At 34.8% G+C, this 21,534-nt stretch overlaps 1 protein-coding gene across 4 annotated transcripts in view; it reads right to left on the minus strand.

Annotated features, from left to right (window-relative positions):
• The window catches only part of SLF2 (SMC5/6 complex localization factor 2), a 48,571-nt gene that overhangs the window by 9,511 nt on the left and 17,526 nt on the right, over window positions 1-21,534 (minus strand). For 2 of the 4 annotated variants that reach the window (XM_019724921.3, XM_088791886.1), the window contains exons 5-17: window positions 18,009-18,997; window positions 16,958-17,028; window positions 14,107-14,229; window positions 13,537-13,704; window positions 12,457-12,559; window positions 8,830-8,905; window positions 7,891-8,032; window positions 6,320-6,422; window positions 5,414-5,590; window positions 3,647-3,744; window positions 2,986-3,073; window positions 1,589-1,720; window positions 1,075-1,152 (exon numbers count right to left, since the gene is read on the minus strand). In XM_019724921.3, coding sequence (XP_019580480.3) covers window positions 1,075-1,152; window positions 1,589-1,720; window positions 2,986-3,073; window positions 3,647-3,744; window positions 5,414-5,590; window positions 6,320-6,422; window positions 7,891-8,032; window positions 8,830-8,905; window positions 12,457-12,559; window positions 13,537-13,704; window positions 14,107-14,229; window positions 16,958-17,028; window positions 18,009-18,997 — 2,348 coding nt within the window. The other 2 variants (XM_019724923.3, XR_012498457.1) reach the window with 2 other exon arrangements.

Here is a 21,534-nt window from a genome sequence, read left to right on the forward strand (position 1 = left end):
TACCCGCCCATTAGTCACTTTAGTAGCCGTCTGTTTTCAGATTGACTGTTGTGGTATCACAGTGTTTGTGTTCAAGTTACGCTTATTTTACTTAATAATGGCCCCAAATCGTAAGAGCAGTGATTTTGGCAATTTGGGTGTACCAAAGAGAAGCCATAAAGTGCTTTCTTTAAGTGAAATGGTATGTATGTATAGGAAAAAACACAGTATATATGGGGTTTGGTACTATCCAGTTTCAGGCATCCATTTCAGGTCTTGGAACGTATTCCCTGTGGTCAAGGAGGGAATACTGTATAGCGAAATCCAAAGTTAACTTTTATAAAGTTTTCTCCTATATAAATAATGTTCATAAATTGGTACAGCCACTATGGAAAACAGTATGGAGTTTCCTCAAAACATTAAAAATAGAGCTATCAGCAACTCCACTGATCCAGCAACCCCTCTTCTGGGTATCTACCTGAAAAATTTGAAAACATTTATTTGTAAAGATGTATGTACCCCTATGTTCACTGCAGCATTATTCACGGTGGCCAAGACATGGAAACAACCTAAGAGTCCCTTGATGGATTGGATAAAGACGTGGTACACATATACAATGGAATACTACTCAGCCATAAGAAAAGATGAAATACTTCCATTTGCGACAACATGAAGGGGTCTTGAGAGCATCATGCTAAGCAAAATAAGTAAGATGGAAAAAGATAGGAAACATATAATGTCACTCACATGTGGGATATAAAACAGAAAGCAACAAATGAACAAAGAAAACAAACAAAAACTCATAGATACAGACAACAGCATGGTGGTTACCAGATGGGAAGGTGAGTGGGGGAGGTGGAAGAGGGTAATAAAGGGGGTCAAATATATAGTCATGAAAAGAGACTTGACTTTGGGTGGTGAACATACAATGCAATATACAGATCATGTGTTACAGAATTCTACACTTGAAACTTATATAATATTATTAACCAATGTCACCCCAATAAATGTAATAAAATTAAAATAATGCTCATTAATTCCATCAACAGTGATACTTATTAAAAACAAAAAACGAAACCACTAAAAACTACTTACTCGTTGTCCAGAAGAGAAAGAATGAGAACAACTAACTTCACCAACTAAATGAAGAAGAATGTAGGTCAGGTAATATGCCTATTAGGATGAAATGAACACCCATGAATTAGTTAGCATAGATGTCATCCCAGTTTGCACATTAGGAAAGCTGCCTAGGAAGGATTCAGGATTAGCTAAAGTTAACTGACCTAGTAAGTAGGGAAAAGCCATGAATTTAACCTAGACTTTCTGATTTTTAACTCAAGTGCACCACTTTTAGCTCACAACTGCCTAAGTAAAGGGCTACAAAAAACACTCCCAGTATTAAATTACCAACAACCATCCTTTTACTTGAATTCTCAACTTTCAAGTTTATCAAAGAATTTTATGACAGCAATAAAAAATATTATTCACTTTATAATTGTGTATCTAGTCTCTAAATTCAGAAATGCTTATGCTGTATCAGTCTATGTTTAGGAAGTTGGTATCAGTTATACTCATATGTACTGTTTTGAGATAATCTAGCCTTGGATACCTGCTTTTCAAGTTCCAAATGAAGACTGTCATCAATGGTGCCATTTGGTTGTTCAGCCCTTTTCTTCAAGACCATTTTCTTCAACAAATCAGAAGGCTTCATTTGTACCAGATAGCGATGTAGGACTGATATCTATCAAAATAAAGAGAAGACATTGAACAATATTAAGCAATACAGTTGTTCTTTCTTAGGTTATTTTTTTTCAGTGTGTCCTCTGTTCATTTTGCCTTCTCTAATTTTGTACCTTTAGCTTTCTTTATAGTCCAGTGATACCCATTCTCCTTTACTTAAAAGTCCTCAATTGCTTAAAAGGGGTTTTAAATGAAAGATCTAGTATTTGTAATTGAGGATAAAAGCTCAAGGAGGAGACCAAATGGCATTACAATAGAGGTCAAACAGAGTGCTTTCTCTGTGAAATTATTTGAAAGTCAGCAAAATTGAGTTTTCCTGTGAGTAGAAGTCATTGAATTCTGAAAAGAATTCTCTTTTGATGGCTGTAAATATCACTGAAAGGATTGAGAGCTATTTGATAATGACCCTGGTGACTCAGAAGTGGTCCCCATATATCTGGAATCAAATCTACCTCAATTTTACCAGTGCAGAAACCAGTTCTCTCTTTCAACCTCTCTATCCCATGCACCCTGTGCATACTTCTATCACTGCTCTTACTACACTGTACCACAATGCTTGGTTTACTTTATTTCAACACTAGATTATGTTTTCAAGGGCAGAGTCTCTAATTCATTTTTTACTCCCTACTGGAGTACCTTGTACTGAATTTCAATTCAAACAAGAACACCACATCTAGATCAGGTTCTATGTTGAGTTTTCAAATCCAACTACAAGTAGCGCCATTAGTGCTAATAATGTTTATAAAAAGCCCCCAGGACTTCTTGGAGTGGAACTTCCATAGGACATGTTTATACACACTCACATATACACGATATATTTACTATTGAACAAGTACGGAAAGGCAACCGCATTTAAGCTCTACAATTTAAAAATTATTTAATATTAAAACAGGTACAAGATGTAATTAGTGTATAATAGTTTTGCAATTTCTAATCTTGTGATAAAATTTCTAACCCTGATCAGGTGAACTAATTTAATAAATGATGTCATATTTAGCACATTATAATTTTCCCAGTAGTTTTTATACATTAATTCATCTAAATGTCCACAACAATCCTATTGAGACGGTAACAGGTGTGATACCATTTCCATTTCACAGTTGAAGAAACTGTGTCTCACTAGTTAGGTACCATTCTAAAAACTACACAAACAGTACTATATCTAAGAGTTGAAATCTAACCCAAGACTTTTGACTTAGGATCCATCAATTTTTCCCTAAATCTCACTACCTCTTCCATTTATTAAAAGAGAAATGTTATTTATACCTGCAGATTGTTGGCATCAGGGATATCTTCATGTTTCTCATCCAAAAGCTTTGAAATAATGACTAGGCTGAGGCACTGTCTCAGTTGCCTGGAATTAGAATTTAAAAGTATTTAGAATGTATTTTAAGCAATACTGCTTGAGAAGCAAATGAATGAGCCAAAGGGAATTCTTCTAGTCCTGCTAACTGGAAACATAGCTAATGTTTCAAGAGAAGGCTGTACAAGAACATATAAGCTTTAATAGAATAGCAAAAATTTCATGTAAACTATTTGTACATAAAGTTAGAGTTGCCTGAGACTCAGGCAAATCATTAAGAGCCTTTATCCTTGACCCTACTGATTGACTGAAGAAAATCTATTTTACTGAGGGACTTTCTTTTTACTAAAGCAAAAAAAAAAAAGCTAATTAATTCATTTCCATGGTATGTACCATCTACATTAACTTATCAGGTAAGCTAAAATTAAAAGTCAAGAATATTATAAAATGATCTGAGTTCATTATCAGAATCAGGGTGTCAATGCCTTTTCCCACACCTGAATATGGAATAAAAGACTAAGATCTAACTTTCAAAGAATTGTGAAAGGAAATAAAGGACCCAAAAGCATCTCATTAATGTAAACATTATACTTTTCTTAATGTTTAATTCTCACTTTTTAATACCTTCCACGTGATGTCCAGTTAGGGACCAGCTGTACCAACCACAGAAGGTTGTGGGGATGACTGGAGAGTTCATTTATGGCCAGACAGAGTTCAGACACCTGAAAACAAAGAACGAGTTTTCAAAAGGTCAGTGGACTCAACCATCCAACAGACTATCCACACCTTCTTGCCATAACAGAAGCATTATTACAAAAAGCTCATTTTTAGAAATAGCATGGAGTCTAGTGCCTGCTAAAACATACACAGTACACAGATTCAGTTTTATCTTAATCTCTGTAACAGATAGGAACAGATACATTTATCAGAATTTCACTTGGTTTTCATGTTTTGTGTTATATCATGTCTATGTGTATTTAAACAGTCCTTCTTGGAAGAATAAAGTGACCTAAATACAAATACCAGTTTCCAAAGGTGTATAATGAGTTATACAAGATCATGTATCTTCCTGACCCGGGATTTCTTGCCTTTTAAGGATCCTCAATTATTCCAGTATTTAAAGTCAAAATACCCCAAGTAGGGAAAGAAGTATGGGATGAGAGTAACAGATGAGACAAGATTGAGTATGTCTTGATAATTACTGAAGCTGGGTGATGGGTCTTCAGGAGTTCGTTACACTCTTCCCTCTACTTTTGCTCGTTTGAAATTTTCCACCAAAAAAGGTTGAAAAATATAATTTAAAATAATCTAACAAAAATTGTACATGTTTAGCTTCAATATGGCTGCAGAAGTTCAACTCAAATTCTTATTGTATGTATGACTCGCTCCATCATTTCTTTTTTCCCCCACTTCTTCTGCCTCCCCACTGCATTGCAAGCTTTTGTTTCAGTCTAGTTGTGTAGGACACAGCTCCCTGGCCCCTGCTGGTATTATGAGCCTTGTGCTCCCCCGGCAGAGGCAGTCGGTCGCCAGTTGTCAGTCGGCTGCTCACACCGGCCACCGGCCACTCATGGTAGCACATGGTAGCCCACGGCATCACACAGGAGCCCACAGCTGCTCACGCTGGCTGCTGGCCACTCACGTTGGCTATCGGTCTCTCCTGGCAGCACATGGTAGCCCATGGCAGCACAGCCCGTGGCAGCACACAGCAGACCGCAGCAGTCCATAGCAGCTCACGCCAACCTCCGGGTGCTCACGTTAGCCCAGCTCCAGGGAGAGCTGTTGTTCACAATCTCAGCTGCAGAGGGTGCAGCTCACTGGCCCATGTGGGAATCGAACTGGCGACATCGGCAATAGGAGCACAGCGGTCCAATCACATGAGCCACCAGGCTGGCCCCATCATTTCTTTTAGGTCTCTGCTCAAAGGTCACTTTAAAAAGGCCTTCCCTGACTGCCTCATCTGAAATAGCAGAGCATCCCTGCCTGGCTACTCTATCCATGTCTTGCTGTATTTTTATTTGTAGCCGTTTTACAACTTGACATAATATTATAATCTACATATACTTTATTATCTAACCCTCTGACTAGAATAAAACTGCCATGAGGGCAAGGGCTTTGTCTTTTTCACAGCTGTATCTCTAGAACCTACATGCTTGGCCCACAGTAAATCCCCAATAAGCACATTTTGTGGGGGAATGAATAGTTTTAGGGAAAATTCAGTTATTGTGAATTTAAATAATATAGTCTCAGCAAAGACTATCTTCTTTGTCAGTTTATTTTTTATCTGATGAAGATCTTAACTGAGCTTTGACACTGTTCTGCATGCCCTATGAAAATCAAATTGTGATGTTATACAAAAAAAAACAATACTAAACTTTTTAATAATGTTACCTTTGTGTTCCAATCTCTGATGTTTTTCATCAGGTTTATCAGGAGGCTTTGAAAGTCTACTAGAGGAATTTGCTTCAGCTGTTTTTCCAAACTCATTTTAAACAACATTAAAATCAGCAACATTATTTCCTGATCCTGGTAACCTTCCGGATGTATAGATGTACATAAGCCTAGAAACTTTGAAACAAATACAGACAAAACAAACTGAGATATAGTTTACTTGAAGAATTTAAAATAAAAACTTTATAACAAAAAATGCAAGAGAATTGTGTAGAAAATAAAACATCAGCTGTCTAGAAAAAAGAAAGCCAGAAATACTGTCAGTAGTTGAATTAGATGATAAGTATTTTCTTCTGTATATTTCAATTTCAAGATTTTCTTCTTAATGGTTTAATATCATTGATTTGATTCAGCCACTAAAAATGTTTTAAAATTGTTATTAATTCTTGATCACTAGGTACATTGTAATATTTTTTCTTTGCACATCGTAATTCTAAAAAATTATTGATTTAAAAAATATCAGTTTCATTTATAGATGATGTAATATAGAATTGTACACCTGAAATCTCTGTAACTTTACTAACAATTCTCACCCCAATAAACTTTAATTAAAAAAAAATAATAAAAAATAAATAAATAAAAAATATTAGTTTCAAAAGGCTTCTTGGTAAAGGTATTCCTAGAACTATTTTAAACTTTTAATTCTAGCCTAGAGATCCCTTTCACTCCTAATATTAAAACAAAAATAAAACCAGCAAAAACAACCTTTAACCAGGTGATTTCCAGAAATTGCAGAGACTGGAAATCACCTGGTTAAACACTAGTGATTTTGTTTTGAAACCATTAACCACAAAACTAAATGGTTCCAGCTCTGTGCTAAAGACATACAAAATAATTTTTTCCTACCTTAACCACATTTAAAATGTTGGTTTCAGGAATAGTTGAAAAAATTGGCTTAGAACAGGAATCTTCACTTCCTTTCCCCCCCAATGTCATCTGTGTTTCAGAACTATAGAAAGGTGAATAAAGCAACATGAAATTAGATACAATATAATTATTTTAAGAAATACTGAACAACAAAAAGTTTTATTGAGGTATAATTTACATACAATAAAAGAAATATGCCCATTTTAAGTTCGATAAATGTATATACTAGTGTAACCACCATCCAAATCAAGAAACAGAACATTTCCATTACTCTCAAAACTCCCTTCATGCTAGATTCAAGCCAATCCGCTATCTCCCACTCCAAGTAAACACTAATCTGATTTCTATCCCTATGCATTAGTTTTTCCTTGAGCAGCTTCTTTTCATAAGGTACTATCCTCTTGGTGTCAGAAAGCTACATAGAAGGTGGCTCTGACTACAAAGAACTCATAATATTTAAAGGCCTCATAGGCATGGCATAAAGAAACTGCCACAGCAATATAAACAATTCTAAGTACCCCAATTTTAGTTGAGGTAATCAGTGAAAGTTCATGGAAAAGGACACATGAACTTGGCCTTCAAAAGAGATGATATTTTGTTTAATTTCTTGAATAAATACCTTCATATAGTTAAAAAGTCAAGAGGTACAAGGCACTGAACTGTATGTTGTAAAGAACTGTCCTCCCAGTCCAGACCTTCAGCCTGTCATTTCCCCTCCATCACTACTAGTTTTAATCTTTCCTTCCACAGGCATTTTATGTATATACAAATATATATGAATATTTGCCCCCTCCACATATTACAAATGGTAGCACACTATATACTATATTGTGTACATCTCTTTCTTCACTTAATATGTATCTTGGAGATACTTCCATATGTGAAGAACTTTCTTATTTTTTAAATATCTGCTTGGTAGTCCTATGTCCCTTCCTAGCAATACAACCTCGGGCAAGTTACTTAGTACCGTTCCGTGACTGACTCACTGGTAAAATGGGAATGAAAATACTATCTAATAGTTGTAGTGACCACTAAATGAAGACTATACACTAAGCTCTTAGAACCATGCCTGGCACATAGTAAGCATATGTGTTAGTACTTGTGATCATTATTATTAATGTACCATGATCTGTTCCCTAAAGATGGACTGTCTTTTGCTCTTATTAACAGAGCTTCAACAAGTGAGACAGGTGATATTTTGCAGGTAAGGGATTAGCGTGAGGAAGAGCTAATGCAACAATGGCTAATATGAAGGAACAGCAAGCAGAGCAATTTGGTTAGAACAAAGGCAGAGCAAAACAGAAAACAGGTCAAATATTACCGCATTTTTGAATTTTAAAAAAAAGTTTTTATTTTTTTCCCCATTAAGTATGATGATGGCTTTTAGCTTAAGACAAATGATAAGAATGTATCTAATTCCAGATCCATTTCAACTTTGAGAGATTTAAAAAAAATAAAAAATGGATATTCAACTTATCAAATGTATATTAACTGTTCTTATATATTGTTTAAAAGAATGTTTTGGCATTAGTTGTGAAAAGAAAACTTACATTAGATTGTCTTCATTGAAGTCTGGCTGAAGAGTCTCCAGAGGAAACAAAAATCTAAAATCAATTCCCATATTGAAAAACACAGCTGCTATATCAGACAATGATGGGATCCAGGGCCAAGCTGGTGAATCACTGAAGGTATCTAGTTAACAGAAGACAGCACTTTATCCCAAATCCTGCGTTCACAAACCCACAGTTGTAAGGTGATAGTCTGCATGTGATTTTATAGAAATTACAGTGATTTTACAGAAATGACAGCTTATGATATGTTAACAATATACTGAGAGTGATCATATAGTCATTACAAATTTTCAAATAAATATGAAGGAAATGACATTTATGAACAAAATATATGAGAGTGATGGATGAAAGGGCATAACTCAAAAGGAAGTATTACATTTTGAAGACTGGAAATAACAGTGGTAAAATATTAACTATCATTAACACAGGAAGATTTTAACATCTTCAGTGCCTATTTGTCCCAATCTTCAAAACAAGTGAGACAGGTAAATCATTATGCTTATTTCATTGCAAGGGATCTCAAAGGTGAGAAAGCAACTGTCACATTTTTGCAATGGATACTTTCAATCTCCTCAGTGTGTAATCAGTACAATACTGTTGCTCACCAAGAGGCAATTAAGTTAACTGACTAAATAAATAAACCATTTCTATTTACCCAGCACAGTAAGCCAAGACTTGGTAAATATCAGGTGAGGACTATCATTTGCAAGATCTTATACCCTTTATCTCAATGCAACTAGAATAATGCAGATACTGATTTTTGATTGGAGTTTCATTTCATCATTAAAGATTTTAGATTACAAAAATAATTTTTTATTCTATATTCCCAAATATCCTAACTTTTAGCAATATGAAAGAGCCCATGTACACAGCAACCAATAATTCACAACGTTAATCACAGTGAATTTATATACTCACCATTTCTAATTGTTATTTCCATCAGTGTACTTAAAATCTGCATGGACACAATACAGTCTGTATGAACTGACATCATCTGTAATAAGTAGATAAATGATAGAATATTAAGGGAGAAGAAAGAACATGAGCATTTACTATTTGACAGGCACATATAAAGGTATTTTATGAGCATTTCATTTAATTTTATAACCTTATATAAAGTGGTCATACAACACATACTTGAGCAAAGAGGCTCAGAGAGATTAAAATAACCTACCCAACGTAATGTATGAGGAGTTAAGAGTTTAAATCCAGGTCTGATTCCGAAATCAGGGCCTTTTTCATTTTAACATGCTGCTTGTTTTCACAACTTTCATTTATAATTAGACAAATGTAACATTTGAAACTATTAAAAAAACCCTTTCTAGTTCATATTATGCCACGAAACCCCAAAACCATAAAGGAAAAGGGTGCCAGCTTGATCACAGGCAAAAATCAAACCATAAACTAGTAAAAATATCTGAAAAGATATAATATGCAAATTAATATACCAACATACTTTTTAAAAGATGTTCAGTATCACCAGTAATCAAAGAAATACAAAGAAAAATGACAAGATACCATTAACTGACTTTAAGACGGAGACTTGATAATACCCAGCGCTCACAAGAGTACTAGGAAAGAGGTAGTACTAGGAAAGGGTGAGTGTAATTTGGGAAAATTTAAAAACTAAGTTGGTAATACTTATGCAAAGTTATTGTCCTTATACTTCGATCTAGTCAGCCTGTTTACATACCAATTTATATGCAGAAGCATATAATTAATATAATTTTACAAGACAATTCTTTGAGAACAAAAATTCAAGTTTAAAAATGTTTTTAAAAAACCATATTGAAAGTAATTTTAAAGTGGTTATATATAGAGAAATATACTGTATTTCTCTTTCTCTTTTGCTTTGGAGCCATGGATTATGATTATAATAAATTTAAATCTAAAATATCAGAGGAAATAACCCAGACTGTGGCTTCAGTCAGGCATACATACAGCTTGTGTCATTTCAAAATTATCCTATGTAAATGTCTTTGCTATGATGTTTGTGTTTTATGCTCTGCCACTAGGAGGCAGCACCATTCAAAGACATGTGGGACAGGACAAGTTTCAGATAACAATCTTGTTGCCAGGGTGATGAATTCTAAGAGGAGCAACACAGTACTTGAGTAAAGTGAGTAAAGTGAGTTAAGTGAGTGAAGAAGTGTATACAACAATCTAATGTCTATCTATTAAGACTGGGTTAAATAAATCATGGTACAGCACTACAAAGGAATACTATAAAGCCATTAAAAAGGATAACATATCTACACTGAGCTAAAAACATTTGATAATTTATTGTTATCTGAAATAACAAGCTATAAAACAGCACATATTTTGTTTATGTTGTTATACTGCAATCTATGTACACACAGAGAACAATCTAGAACACATTAAAATTTAACAGCCTCTGGAAATTGGGAGTTCATCCTTCTTTTTTATTTTAATTTCCTTTCTATTTTACTTGAACATCTCACAATCAAATGTGAATTCCCTCTGAAAATAGTAAAAAAAAATAGTAAAGTATCTTTCTGGTCTACTACATTTAGATACTCATGATCAGATCATGAAGATGCAAACATTTTACTTACATTATAACAATTAAATTCACAAAATATTAGATTGGACTATAGCATTAAAGTGAATTCTGACATACTTTGTTAAAAAACACTTGTAAGTTGGTAAGTCTTTCCATTATGAAAAGTGTACTTGGAATTGGAAAGGAGAAATGAGTGCTTTAACACAGAAAAATTGCTTAACGAATGATTATTAGTTTGGTTTTCAAAGAATAAATAAAGAGAGTGTAAAAAAACTGCTTACACAAAGACAGGCTTGTATGTCATCATTAGGATTTTAAAGGCTTAATGATGGGCCCACATCAAGATCAAAATTAATATGGATGAACGCAAAATCTTACTTGCAAATTTAAGAAAAGATGTATTACATAATTAGAGAATACTGAAGCTCTGGTGTGAAAGCAAATGAAGTTTTGAATTGTAATAAACAGAACTATGTGGGAAATGGGTAAAAGTCTCACTGGAAATGTCTGGTAAAAAAGACCTATGTGGGACATATGTCCATATATGGGGGGAAGGGACAAATACTTTAGGAGTGACACTGACAAACTAAAGGTCTTCAGAAAGATGATCAGTAAAGGGACTGGAAATTTAGTGGCTGTAGAATGTTTAGTGTGGGAAGAGATAACGGCCATGATAGTTGTCTAAAAATAACAGCACAGTTAAGACAGATGAGGCATATTCTGGGAAGCTATAGAAAAGATAATTAGTACCACTAGATAAAAACTGTAGGCAGGCAACTTTTTATTTAATTAGGACTGCTAAAAAAAACGACTGGGGTCTAAGTAGCTAGCTCCTAACCACTGGGAGCAAATGCTCCTGCCCCATAGTCTGCATCACCTGTTATTCTCTTTGCCTAGAATGCTTCTCTCTCACATAGTGGCACAGCTCATTCCATCACTTCAGGTCTCTACTCAGACCACACTTATCAGTAAGGCATTCATCAACTGTATATCAAATATATATATACATATATATATGTATGTTTCTATATATGTATATATATATGTGTATATATATACATGTATATACATACATACATACACACATATATATATATACACATATAGAGAGAGAAAGAGCAAACTTTCCCACCCTGATATTTTTTATATCCACCTTAGCCTACTATTTATTCATAGCACTTACCACCTTACATAATAAACCTATAAATGTCCATACACACATTTATTATCTGTTTCCTCTTTACTACAACGTGGATTTCATGAGATCAGAAACACTGATTTTTTTTTATTGCTGTTCTCTCCAGGGTCTGGCACAACTGGCACTCAAAAATGCCACTTGTGTGAAAAAAATGAATGAAAGGCTGCACTGGAATACCCAGTTCTTGCCAAATATGAGGTTCTTTGAAATAATATTTTAAAGCCCAAAATAGAAACTCCATGTTTGTCTCATTTCTCACTTCACATATGAGAATTATAGTAATAGTTCTCTGATACCACTCATATTTATAAAGTTACCACATAGATAGTATAAAAATTAAGACAATTATTTAAGTGGACTTAAGAATTAAATATGAATGGGGAAGAGAAACACTCAGTTGGATTTGCATACGAAAAAATATGTGAGTGAGAGGAAATATTAGTATCTAAGTCAAATCCTAGAAATGTATGCAGGCTGGGGGGAAAAAGGGTAAAAAAAACCCCTCAGGTATGTAAGCATTAGAAGACCTCCTCTGAAGCTATAATAGTGATTTACCAATGTGATGAAATGTCTCAGGTACAACTAACATTAATGACATGTTAGCTACAACTAACATTATCCTGCACATGACCTGCATTAGCATTTTCTTTATAATCTCCTTACATTGACCCTTTTGCCTATTCTAAACCACTGAAATCATGGGTTTGATGTGCTACATTAGTTTTTTTCCTCTAGTAATGTGCAAGTAAGATTATATCTAAAAGCTTGTTTTTAACTGGGAGATACAGTAAGAGGCAATTATACCCCCAAATATTTCTCTTACCCGAAACAGCCACTTTAACACAGGTACCGGACACTGGACATAGTGATAAGCAGAGGTAAGGAAGCCTTGTGTTGTCAAAAAAATCTGATCTGTTTTTCCCGATCTGAAAAAATACAGTAGAATCAATATGACTGTTACTTTCATGGCAAGAAACTTCTACCACCTTCACATATGACATAATCAGGGAAATGAACAAGCAAACCATCCTTAAGTTCATGGAGGTGGGATGGATGGGTTACTCATAAAAGAAATTCAACTGATGGCCTGAAGCTGATCCAATCTGTTGGTTTGTTCTAGATTTATCTGGTGGACAAATCTACATTAGTTGGCAGTGTTGAAAAGGAGCCTATCAAGTCTCAGGACATCATCTGCTTTTGCCAGCTTGGGTTTGTACTTCCATAAAATTCAGCACCAGAATTGATGTGATTTCTTTGGATCTGAGAGACCATGTACGAAAATAAATTAGTTTTGTATTAATTTGAGAGAAAAGTATTGTGGTCGTGACTGCTAGTTGCCTTTCCCAACATCTATCCTTATGTTTCCTCTTGGTAACTAAACCCTGATTTTTAGCTGGGCACACTGGCTGCCTGAACTAAAAATCACTCTGAGCCTTCCTCGCAGCTGGTATGGCCATGCTAAGTTCTATGTAATGAACCATAAGTAGAGATGTTGCGTGGGATTTCTGGGAATTTGAATGTAAAGGCTGGAGGAGCTCCAGTAGCACCTGAAGCAACTAAGTGCTCAAGACGATGATGAAGATTATATGATGAATATAATCTGCACTTCCTACCTCTGAACTCTTTCACGTAAGAAACAAACATACCTCTTATTTAAGCTTCTGTTATTCTGTCACTGTTATTATATACTGATCTTAATCCTAACTAATAAAGGCATGTGATGTGCCCAACGACTTATCTTACACTGCTTCCTATAATTAAATAATAAAACAAAAAGGACAATAGTAAGAGGATTACGAAATTGGATAGTTCATAATAGAAATTAACCTTTTAGATTACATCAGTCAGAATCTTAGAGTAATTTTTATATATGAAAAAGCAAAATGTCTATTTTTCTACTTACTTAAGAATAAGCTTTTCTACAGCACTTTGTCCAATAAACCCAGAGTCTCTTAAATCCAAGGTATACTGATTGAAAATTTTTCCAGAATTGAAGAAGTTAAATATTTCTTCACCTGGATGATGATCAGGAATAGCATCAACTGTAATTGAAAATCTCTTTAGAAATTCCCTGAAATTAAAAAAAAAAAAAAGTTACTGACTACCAAACAGTTATATGGCATATAATTTTGTATTTCAAAGTTGGGTGCAAAGCAAACTTTTCTTAGATCCAATGTTAATCCCAGATTAGAAGACTAGCAAGACAACATGTGTTTTTCTTCTCCCACTTTTTACTAGTTGTCAGTCCAAAGCCACTAAATGTGTCTGTGTGAAGAGAAACAATAACCAGGAGAAAAGATAAACGATGTAAAATTGGCCTTAACATTTGCCTTTCAAATCCATCACAGATGGATTAGAAACCCATCATAGATTATCTACTAAGTAAATAACCATCAATGGCCCATTTATTTTACAAAAACAAATTTTAAAATGTATAAACTTAATAGGGTATACACTATGAAAAATAGTGTACCTGTGCTCTTCTAAGAGGCCATCCTCATCATCTGTGCTGTCTTGGTCTCCAATTCTGATTGGGGATTTAATGCCTCGGCCCTGCCTTATGTCTTCCTGTAGTTGCTTCTGCAGTTCATCTAGCCTGAGAATTGAAAGAATGTTATAATCTATGGTTTGCCCTAAAAATATATCATCAACGTGGCACAAAATACAAAACCTTTGGTTTATGTCTAACAGCAGCACCAAGGAATACTTTTATTAAGTACCTGTCATAAGACAAACTTTATATACACTATAGATCAAATCATGTCTCGCAAACACATCACGATGTACGATAGAGTATACACTATTTTCACCAAACACAGAAAACCTATTTTAGGTATTAGGCTTTTACCCAGCTAATGGTATGGTATTAGAACAGTGTTGCATCACATAAAAGACTTGAACATTTCTTTACAGCTAGGACTTCAAGAATGATGTCCAAATCACTTAGAGAAAGGGGAAGGAAAAATGGCAAAGAATAAACATCACTAATTTGATTATTCCCTCTTATCTTTAATGCTCATTTGACTTCCAGGAGACAACAACCTGATAATGTTAACTAGGCTTTCTGGCAGCAGTAGTCATTATCATTACAACACATGACCCTTACTAAGTGAGCACTTACTATGTGACAGGCACTGTACTAAGAGCTTTAAGTATGAACACTTTTAACCCTCATAATAACCCCACGTGGTAGTTTATAATTACCCATTTTATACATGAGGAAACAGACATTAGAAAAGCCTATTTGCTCAAGCTCACAATGCGAGGAGCAGGGATTCAAAGCCAGAGAGTCCAGTTCTAAAGTCCTTGTTTATACTGATTTACCAAGGTTAAGTTATTTTAACCAAGATCCTTATTTCCACCCAGCTCCAGCCCCATAATAGATGAGTATAATACAACAATAAATGACCAGTAAATGTACTGCTCTATCAGTACAGGAAAGAGTCAATCATCAGAGCAAACTACCACCTGCCTTTGGTCTGTGCAATGTTCAATTTTAAATAAGCAACTTCAGATCTGACATCATAAATTACATGAATTCATGAAACGCTTAAAGAATTTTACAATAGAAACAATTTTTCTAATTACATTCAGAGAGAACACTTCTGACCTACTAAGTATCTGTAATTCCTATAGCTGCTAGCTACTTAATTATCAAGTTGGAGACACATATATAACGACTTCAAGCCAGCTGAGCTTTTAGTGAAGTTCTCTGGGCTAGTTTCAAGGATATTCCTTGAACTAGTAAGGAATGTATTTTCCCCCTCTCATTAGCAAAAGCAGTTTGCAACTAGTCACATACATTTCATTAGGGTCATTATGATCCTCAAACTTTTTGATTTCTCTGTGTGTGCATGTAGGAGGGTGTCAGTCATAATTCTAAACATCTTCCTCAAAAGAGTAGCTTGATATGGAAGTGACATGTTTGGTTATGCTGGTTTCAAAACTTGGCCTAGACAAGCATACAAACATTTAAAAAAATTCTACCTATGCAAATGACAAAAAACCCAAACAACTCAATTAAAAAATGAGAAAAGGATCTGAATAGACGTTTCCCCAAAGAAGCTATACAAATACCAATAAGGACATGAAAAGATGCTTAACATCATTAATCACTGGGGAAATGCAAATCAAAATCATAATGAGACAGCACTTCATACTTGTTAGGATGGCTATTAATAAAAAAACTGAAGAATACCAAGGCTTGATAAGGATGTGGAGAAACTGGAACCCTTGTGCACTGCTGGTGGAAATGTAAAATGGTGCAGCCACTACGAAAACAGTATGGCAGTTCCTCAAAAAATTATGCAAAGAATTACCATATGATCCAGCAATTCCACTTCTGGGTATATACCCAAAATAACTGAAAGTGGGTACTTGAAGAGATACTGGTACACCCATGTTCACAGCAGCAATATTTACAATAGTCAAAAAATAGAAGCAACCCAAGTGTCCATCGATGGATGAACAACATGTGGCATATACATACAATGGAACATTATTCAGCCTTGAAAAGGCAGGAAATGCTGACACATGCCACAACATGTATGAACCCTGAAAACATGCTAAGTGAAATAAGCCCATCATAAAACGACAAATGCTTACAATCCCATTTATATGAAGTATGTAGAACAGTCAATTTCATAGACAGAAAGCAGAAAGGTAGTTGTGCCAGGGGAATGGGATGGGAGAAGGAGGAGTTATTGTTTAATGGGTATGGAATTCTGGTTAGGGAAGATGAAAAACAAAAAACAAAAACGTTCTGAAGATGGATGGTGGTGATGGCTGCACAACACCGTAAAGGTACTTAATGCCAGTGAACTGTACATTTAAAAATGATTAAAATTGTAAATTTTGTTATATATATTTTATAACAAAAAAGTACAAATTCTACTAGTGCTTTGATCAAGAATTTCAGCTATCAGTTATATACTTGCAGTAAGCAGAAATAAATTTACATTATTAGCAGTATACCATAAAAACCTAGAGCTTCTGATCCAGCCGATGAACAAGAATACCTTAGTTCCAAAACAGTTGACAGCAAAACTTGTAATAGTACTCGCACAAAATGCATGCTAATGTCTCATGGTTTTGGGGGTTTTTTAGGGAGATATATGTGATTTTAATAAAACCCCATGCACAATTAAACTTGATGAAAAGCTTGGAGAATGCTAAAAAGTAGTAATGAGTACGGGAGTCTGCAAGAGTAGAGAGTACAGGTACACCCTACCCTGCGGTCAGTTCAAGACTTTTTAAGGTGAATTAAAAGCCAGCCACACAAATAAACAGTATGTTAAATTAAGCAAGGTGGTTGTGATGCTAACCTTTGTGTGTCTTCCTTTTCCTTCACTAGACGCTCTAGAGTATTTGTGTAAGTTCCACTATGAATACGTTCCTAAAACAAGAAGAAAATTTAGAAATACTTTATAACAGATCTGAGAAAAATTGGGATGTTTTAAGTTATCTACAGTACTAAAGAATTATTTTCTATTTCAATAACCAAGGCCAGGAGGATACCTCTCTTAAAAGAGAATTTTCACCATCATGCTTTAAATCTAGTATCTCGTATTGCAGGCAATTTGATTTTACCATCTATTAGGAAAGGCACTCCTTATAAAACCCTGCTCGCCTTAGGAACTGACTGCAAACACCCAGGGGCTCCATGGCTACCCTGTCTTTAATTTTAAATTCGATTTTAGTGGAATCAAACTACTAATCTGTAGGTGTTACCATGGAACATTAACACCTTCCCCACCAAATTTTACAGACATATTAGAATTTAATTCAGCTTATTCCCAAGATAGAATGAAGCACTTTATAAATAAAATTGCACACCACAAGTAACAACATTTCTACACTCTACCTTCATTTACAGCAGTGGTCTCCAAAGCAGGGGGTGTGCAAGGTGATCCATTGGGGTGCAGGAAGAAAATAATAGAACTTCTATTTATATGGAACTTCTATAGAAACTCCAGTAGAACTTAGTCTATAGTAACTTCTACATAACTTCTATAGGAAATTACTACTTTTTTCTTCTTCCTTTAAATTCTGTTTTTGCATATGCTTTATAAAGTACATAGAATAGTGGTACACGTATTAATCTATAAGTATACATTATTATTGGGGTGCATGCTCAAAATTTTTTTTACTAATAGAAGTGTGTGTGATCAAGAAAGTTTGGAGACCACTGATTTACAGTAATAAAACTAAAGATATGGGAAACCCACTAACCAAACAAGAAATATACCAGTTCCAGACCAATTATGAGCTGTACCATTCTGAATTTTAAAATAAGTGTTAATATTCTATCCCTCTTTCACTAATCAAACCACCGTTCCCTCTTCAAGTAAAGATAAATGTTATAGAACTACTTACTGTATAGTCTGATGATTGAGATCTAAGCCCCTTGGAAAGAGCAGGAGGCTTTCCTGTAGATGCAGGAGTCTGATTGAAGTTCAGAGCCATTATTTCTTCCAGTGATTTTAATGTTTCTTCTTCCTCATCACTGTCTAAATTGTAACCTAAACTTTCTTCATCACTATCAAAATCACCCCTTAGTTTTCTTTTCAGTGCATTGCTACCTGCATTGAAATTTCCTGAACTCTTTTTATCTGAAGGGGCTTTATCTGAAGGTGCTGTAGGGCTCGGGCTACATGGCACAACTTCCAAAGCAGCCGGGGGAGACTTTGTAGGAGTGCCATATTCTGAACGCAAAGATCCCCCAGAAATTTTCCCTGAAGATACATTAGAATCATCAGCCTTATTAGTCTTTGCTTTGTGTTCCTTATGTGTGGAGGACTCTGTAGAATGCCCAGAACATTCTTTAGATGAGGAACGCTCTTTATCTTTTTTAGGAACTGGAAGAGTGCAATTTTTAGTATTTAATGGTGCCCGAGAGGAACCAGCATTTGGAACATGGGAAGGTAAAGGTAGTTTTGTCTCCTTTGATGCCACAGAGCTAGCAGTTTTGTTTTTCTGAAGGTTGCTAGCTTTTTTAACTGCAGACTTTTCCTGAGGTAAAGTTAAGTGGGGTTTCTGCATCTTAGTCTCTTTGGTACTTGCCACACGGATATGGTCACTATTCCTGGAAGAATGGTGGCCAGAATTTGAAGGTGCCAAGCCTGCAGAGGAGCGATCAGCTTCTTCATTCGGTTCCTTGGCTATATCTTCCAAGCGCAATACATCACCAGGTGTCTTCAGTGCAATATGTTTTATAAATTTCTCTCTCTGATGTGGTCCGTCAGGACGCTTCTCAAGGAAGGACTCTTTTGCTTTTGGCATTATAGATTCTCTTGTGCTTTTCAGATCTGAGTCCATAGAGTTCCTTTTTCTTTTGTCAGGGAATTTATTCTGTTTAGAGCCTGCTAAAATTTAATTTTTGCCAGATTAGTGAAAAGTATATTGTCCTATCTTAGTAAAGTTTATTCAATGAGTGTCTATAACACCCTGACAACATGTTTAAATTCTGTAAGTTTAGGCGGAGATTAATTACCATATGGAATGAAGAAAAAGAGTTAATACTATCATTTATTTATTAACTGATAAATATTAGTCAGTCCAAGAAATTTAAAGCTAATGACAAATGTTCATTTTCATTCCAAAAAGTTTACTACCTAAATAAAATTAAAGGTGTCACTCTCCAAAATATAAAAAACTGCATTTGTATCAAGGAAAGGATTCCAAAGGCACTTTCCCTCAAAGTGCATATACTCTTTCTTAGACCAAGGACTACCTGGTTCCAGAAATGCAACATTTCTATATCTAAATTTATAGCACCTTAAAACATATATACAGTAACTAGTTGAAGGTAAATTTTAATTTCTCAATTAAATAATTCATCCAAGTCTTTCTCATTAGTATGTAATTGTTTATTCTTTCCCATGTATCCCTCTAATCTTCAGCTGTGTTAAGGGTTGAATTGTGGCTCCCAAAATATGTTGAAGTCTTAACTCTCAGAACCTCATAATGTGACCTTAATTAGAAATAGGGTCTTTTACAGGGCATAATCAAATTAAAATAGGGTCATTAGTGTGGGTCCTAATCCAATGAATGCTATCTTTATAAAAAGGGAAATTTGGACATAGAGACAGACATGCAGAGGGAAGATGCTGTGAAGACACCCAAGAAGATGCTGTGTGACTGGAGTGATGCATCTACATGTCAAAATATGCCAAGGATTGTAGGCAAACACCAGAAACCAGAAGAGGTAACAAAGGATTATCCCTTAGACTTGTTAGAAAGAGCATGGCCCTGCTGATAACCTTAAGTTTGGATTTTTAGCTTCCAGAGCCATGAGATAATAAATTTCTGTTGTTTTAAGCCACCCAGGTTTTGGTACTTTGTTATGGCAGCCCTAGGAAACTAATACAAGCTGTGTTAGGCGATCCATCCAGAAGCACTTTAATAACCACATATATTTGAATTAACCAGTTTTTAAACATTTCTTATTGTGTTTAAAAATGTGATTTCATTAATTTACTTTTAAAATTCATCATTCATTAGAAATTTACTATTTATATAATTAGTATTTTAAAAAATTAAAATTTCCCTAAATCAAGTTTCCTTCTGCACACGGACAGATCCTCCATGTCCCCAAATCCTCAGACTAAAAACAAAAATAAACAAAAACCTCAAGAGCTAAGCAATTATTTGGATACCTTGATGAATACATAATCTGGAAAATTCAATTTATAAACAAATGCCCCTATCTCCATTCTTTTACAGATATCTCCTTTTACCTGAAGAAATCATTCATGCCCACTCAGTTTTCTGAAGTTAAATGCCTTGTAAAAGCTGACAGGGGTCCCTTATAGTGCACGATGAGAAATCAAGTAACTATGGAAAAGACAAGATTCGGGGCAGACTTAACACTGACTATATAAAGTTTGAGGGTTATAAAAGAGAGCTACAGAGCTGCCAGTCTGAGCTTTATTCCATTTTCCTTGAGAAGTCAGACAATTTATATACAGCTAGTAATGAGGAGAAATTCCTGCTTTATTCAGGAATCGAAGACTTATCCAGGAGGATAAATTGGCAAAATTTAGGAAAAATCAGCTTATTAAGAGCTTTTAACACCTAGAATTAAGAGGAGGGTGAATTGGTACTGCAGGTAGGCTCCCTTTTTGCAAGCTCTCTAGGGCACTGGATTAACTGCAAAACTTTCATGATTCTTTTTGCACCCCTTGTACAACCTGCAGACTGAATGTTTTATATTTCAAATATCTATTGGTATATAAAACACTCAGATAAGATAGGAATTGATTTTGTAAAAAGAAAAAAAGGAAAGATCCAAATCCTTATTAATAGAGGATTGGTTATTAACAAATTATGGAATAAACTAGGGGTGGATTAAATTGGACCTCAGAATTCAGCCAAAAGATGGGGCTCTGGAAGACCAAAGAGTCAAATGTGTACACTACCAACACTTCTGAAATCCCAGACCGTATTTGTGTGTGATTAATGAATGTGTGATTATGTATAGCACCATCAGAACTGATAACTGTAATAGCAGTGATATGAATAAGACAACCTTTAGATTATTAATATCTATTCACTATCAGATAAAGATAAGCATTCTTTGTTATCTAGAGTGAAAGAAAAATCCCCTTATGTCTTTTATATTGTTGACAGTCAACTAAAGTATAAATGTATATTGATTAAGAGTATAATACAATTATGAGGATTATGAAAAATATACAAATTAGAAATAAAAATATAAGTGAAGGCAACCATCTTAAGTCTGACTCTGAGAATATGTAGAAAGCATCTTTTTCAAGCAGTGTTCAAAAACTTCAGTAATGTGGGATTATATAAATCAAACTACTTCAGTTAATACTGATAAAATCTCATGAACTAAAGATAATTTTTATCAGTCATTATCAGAGGGAAAAAAAGCTGAATA

This window comes from Rhinolophus sinicus, chromosome 15, assembly GCF_057876585.1.
Source record: "Rhinolophus sinicus isolate RSI-liver-muscle chromosome 15, RSI-T2T, whole genome shotgun sequence".
NCBI classification, from domain to species: Eukaryota; Metazoa; Chordata; class Mammalia; order Chiroptera; family Rhinolophidae; genus Rhinolophus; species Rhinolophus sinicus.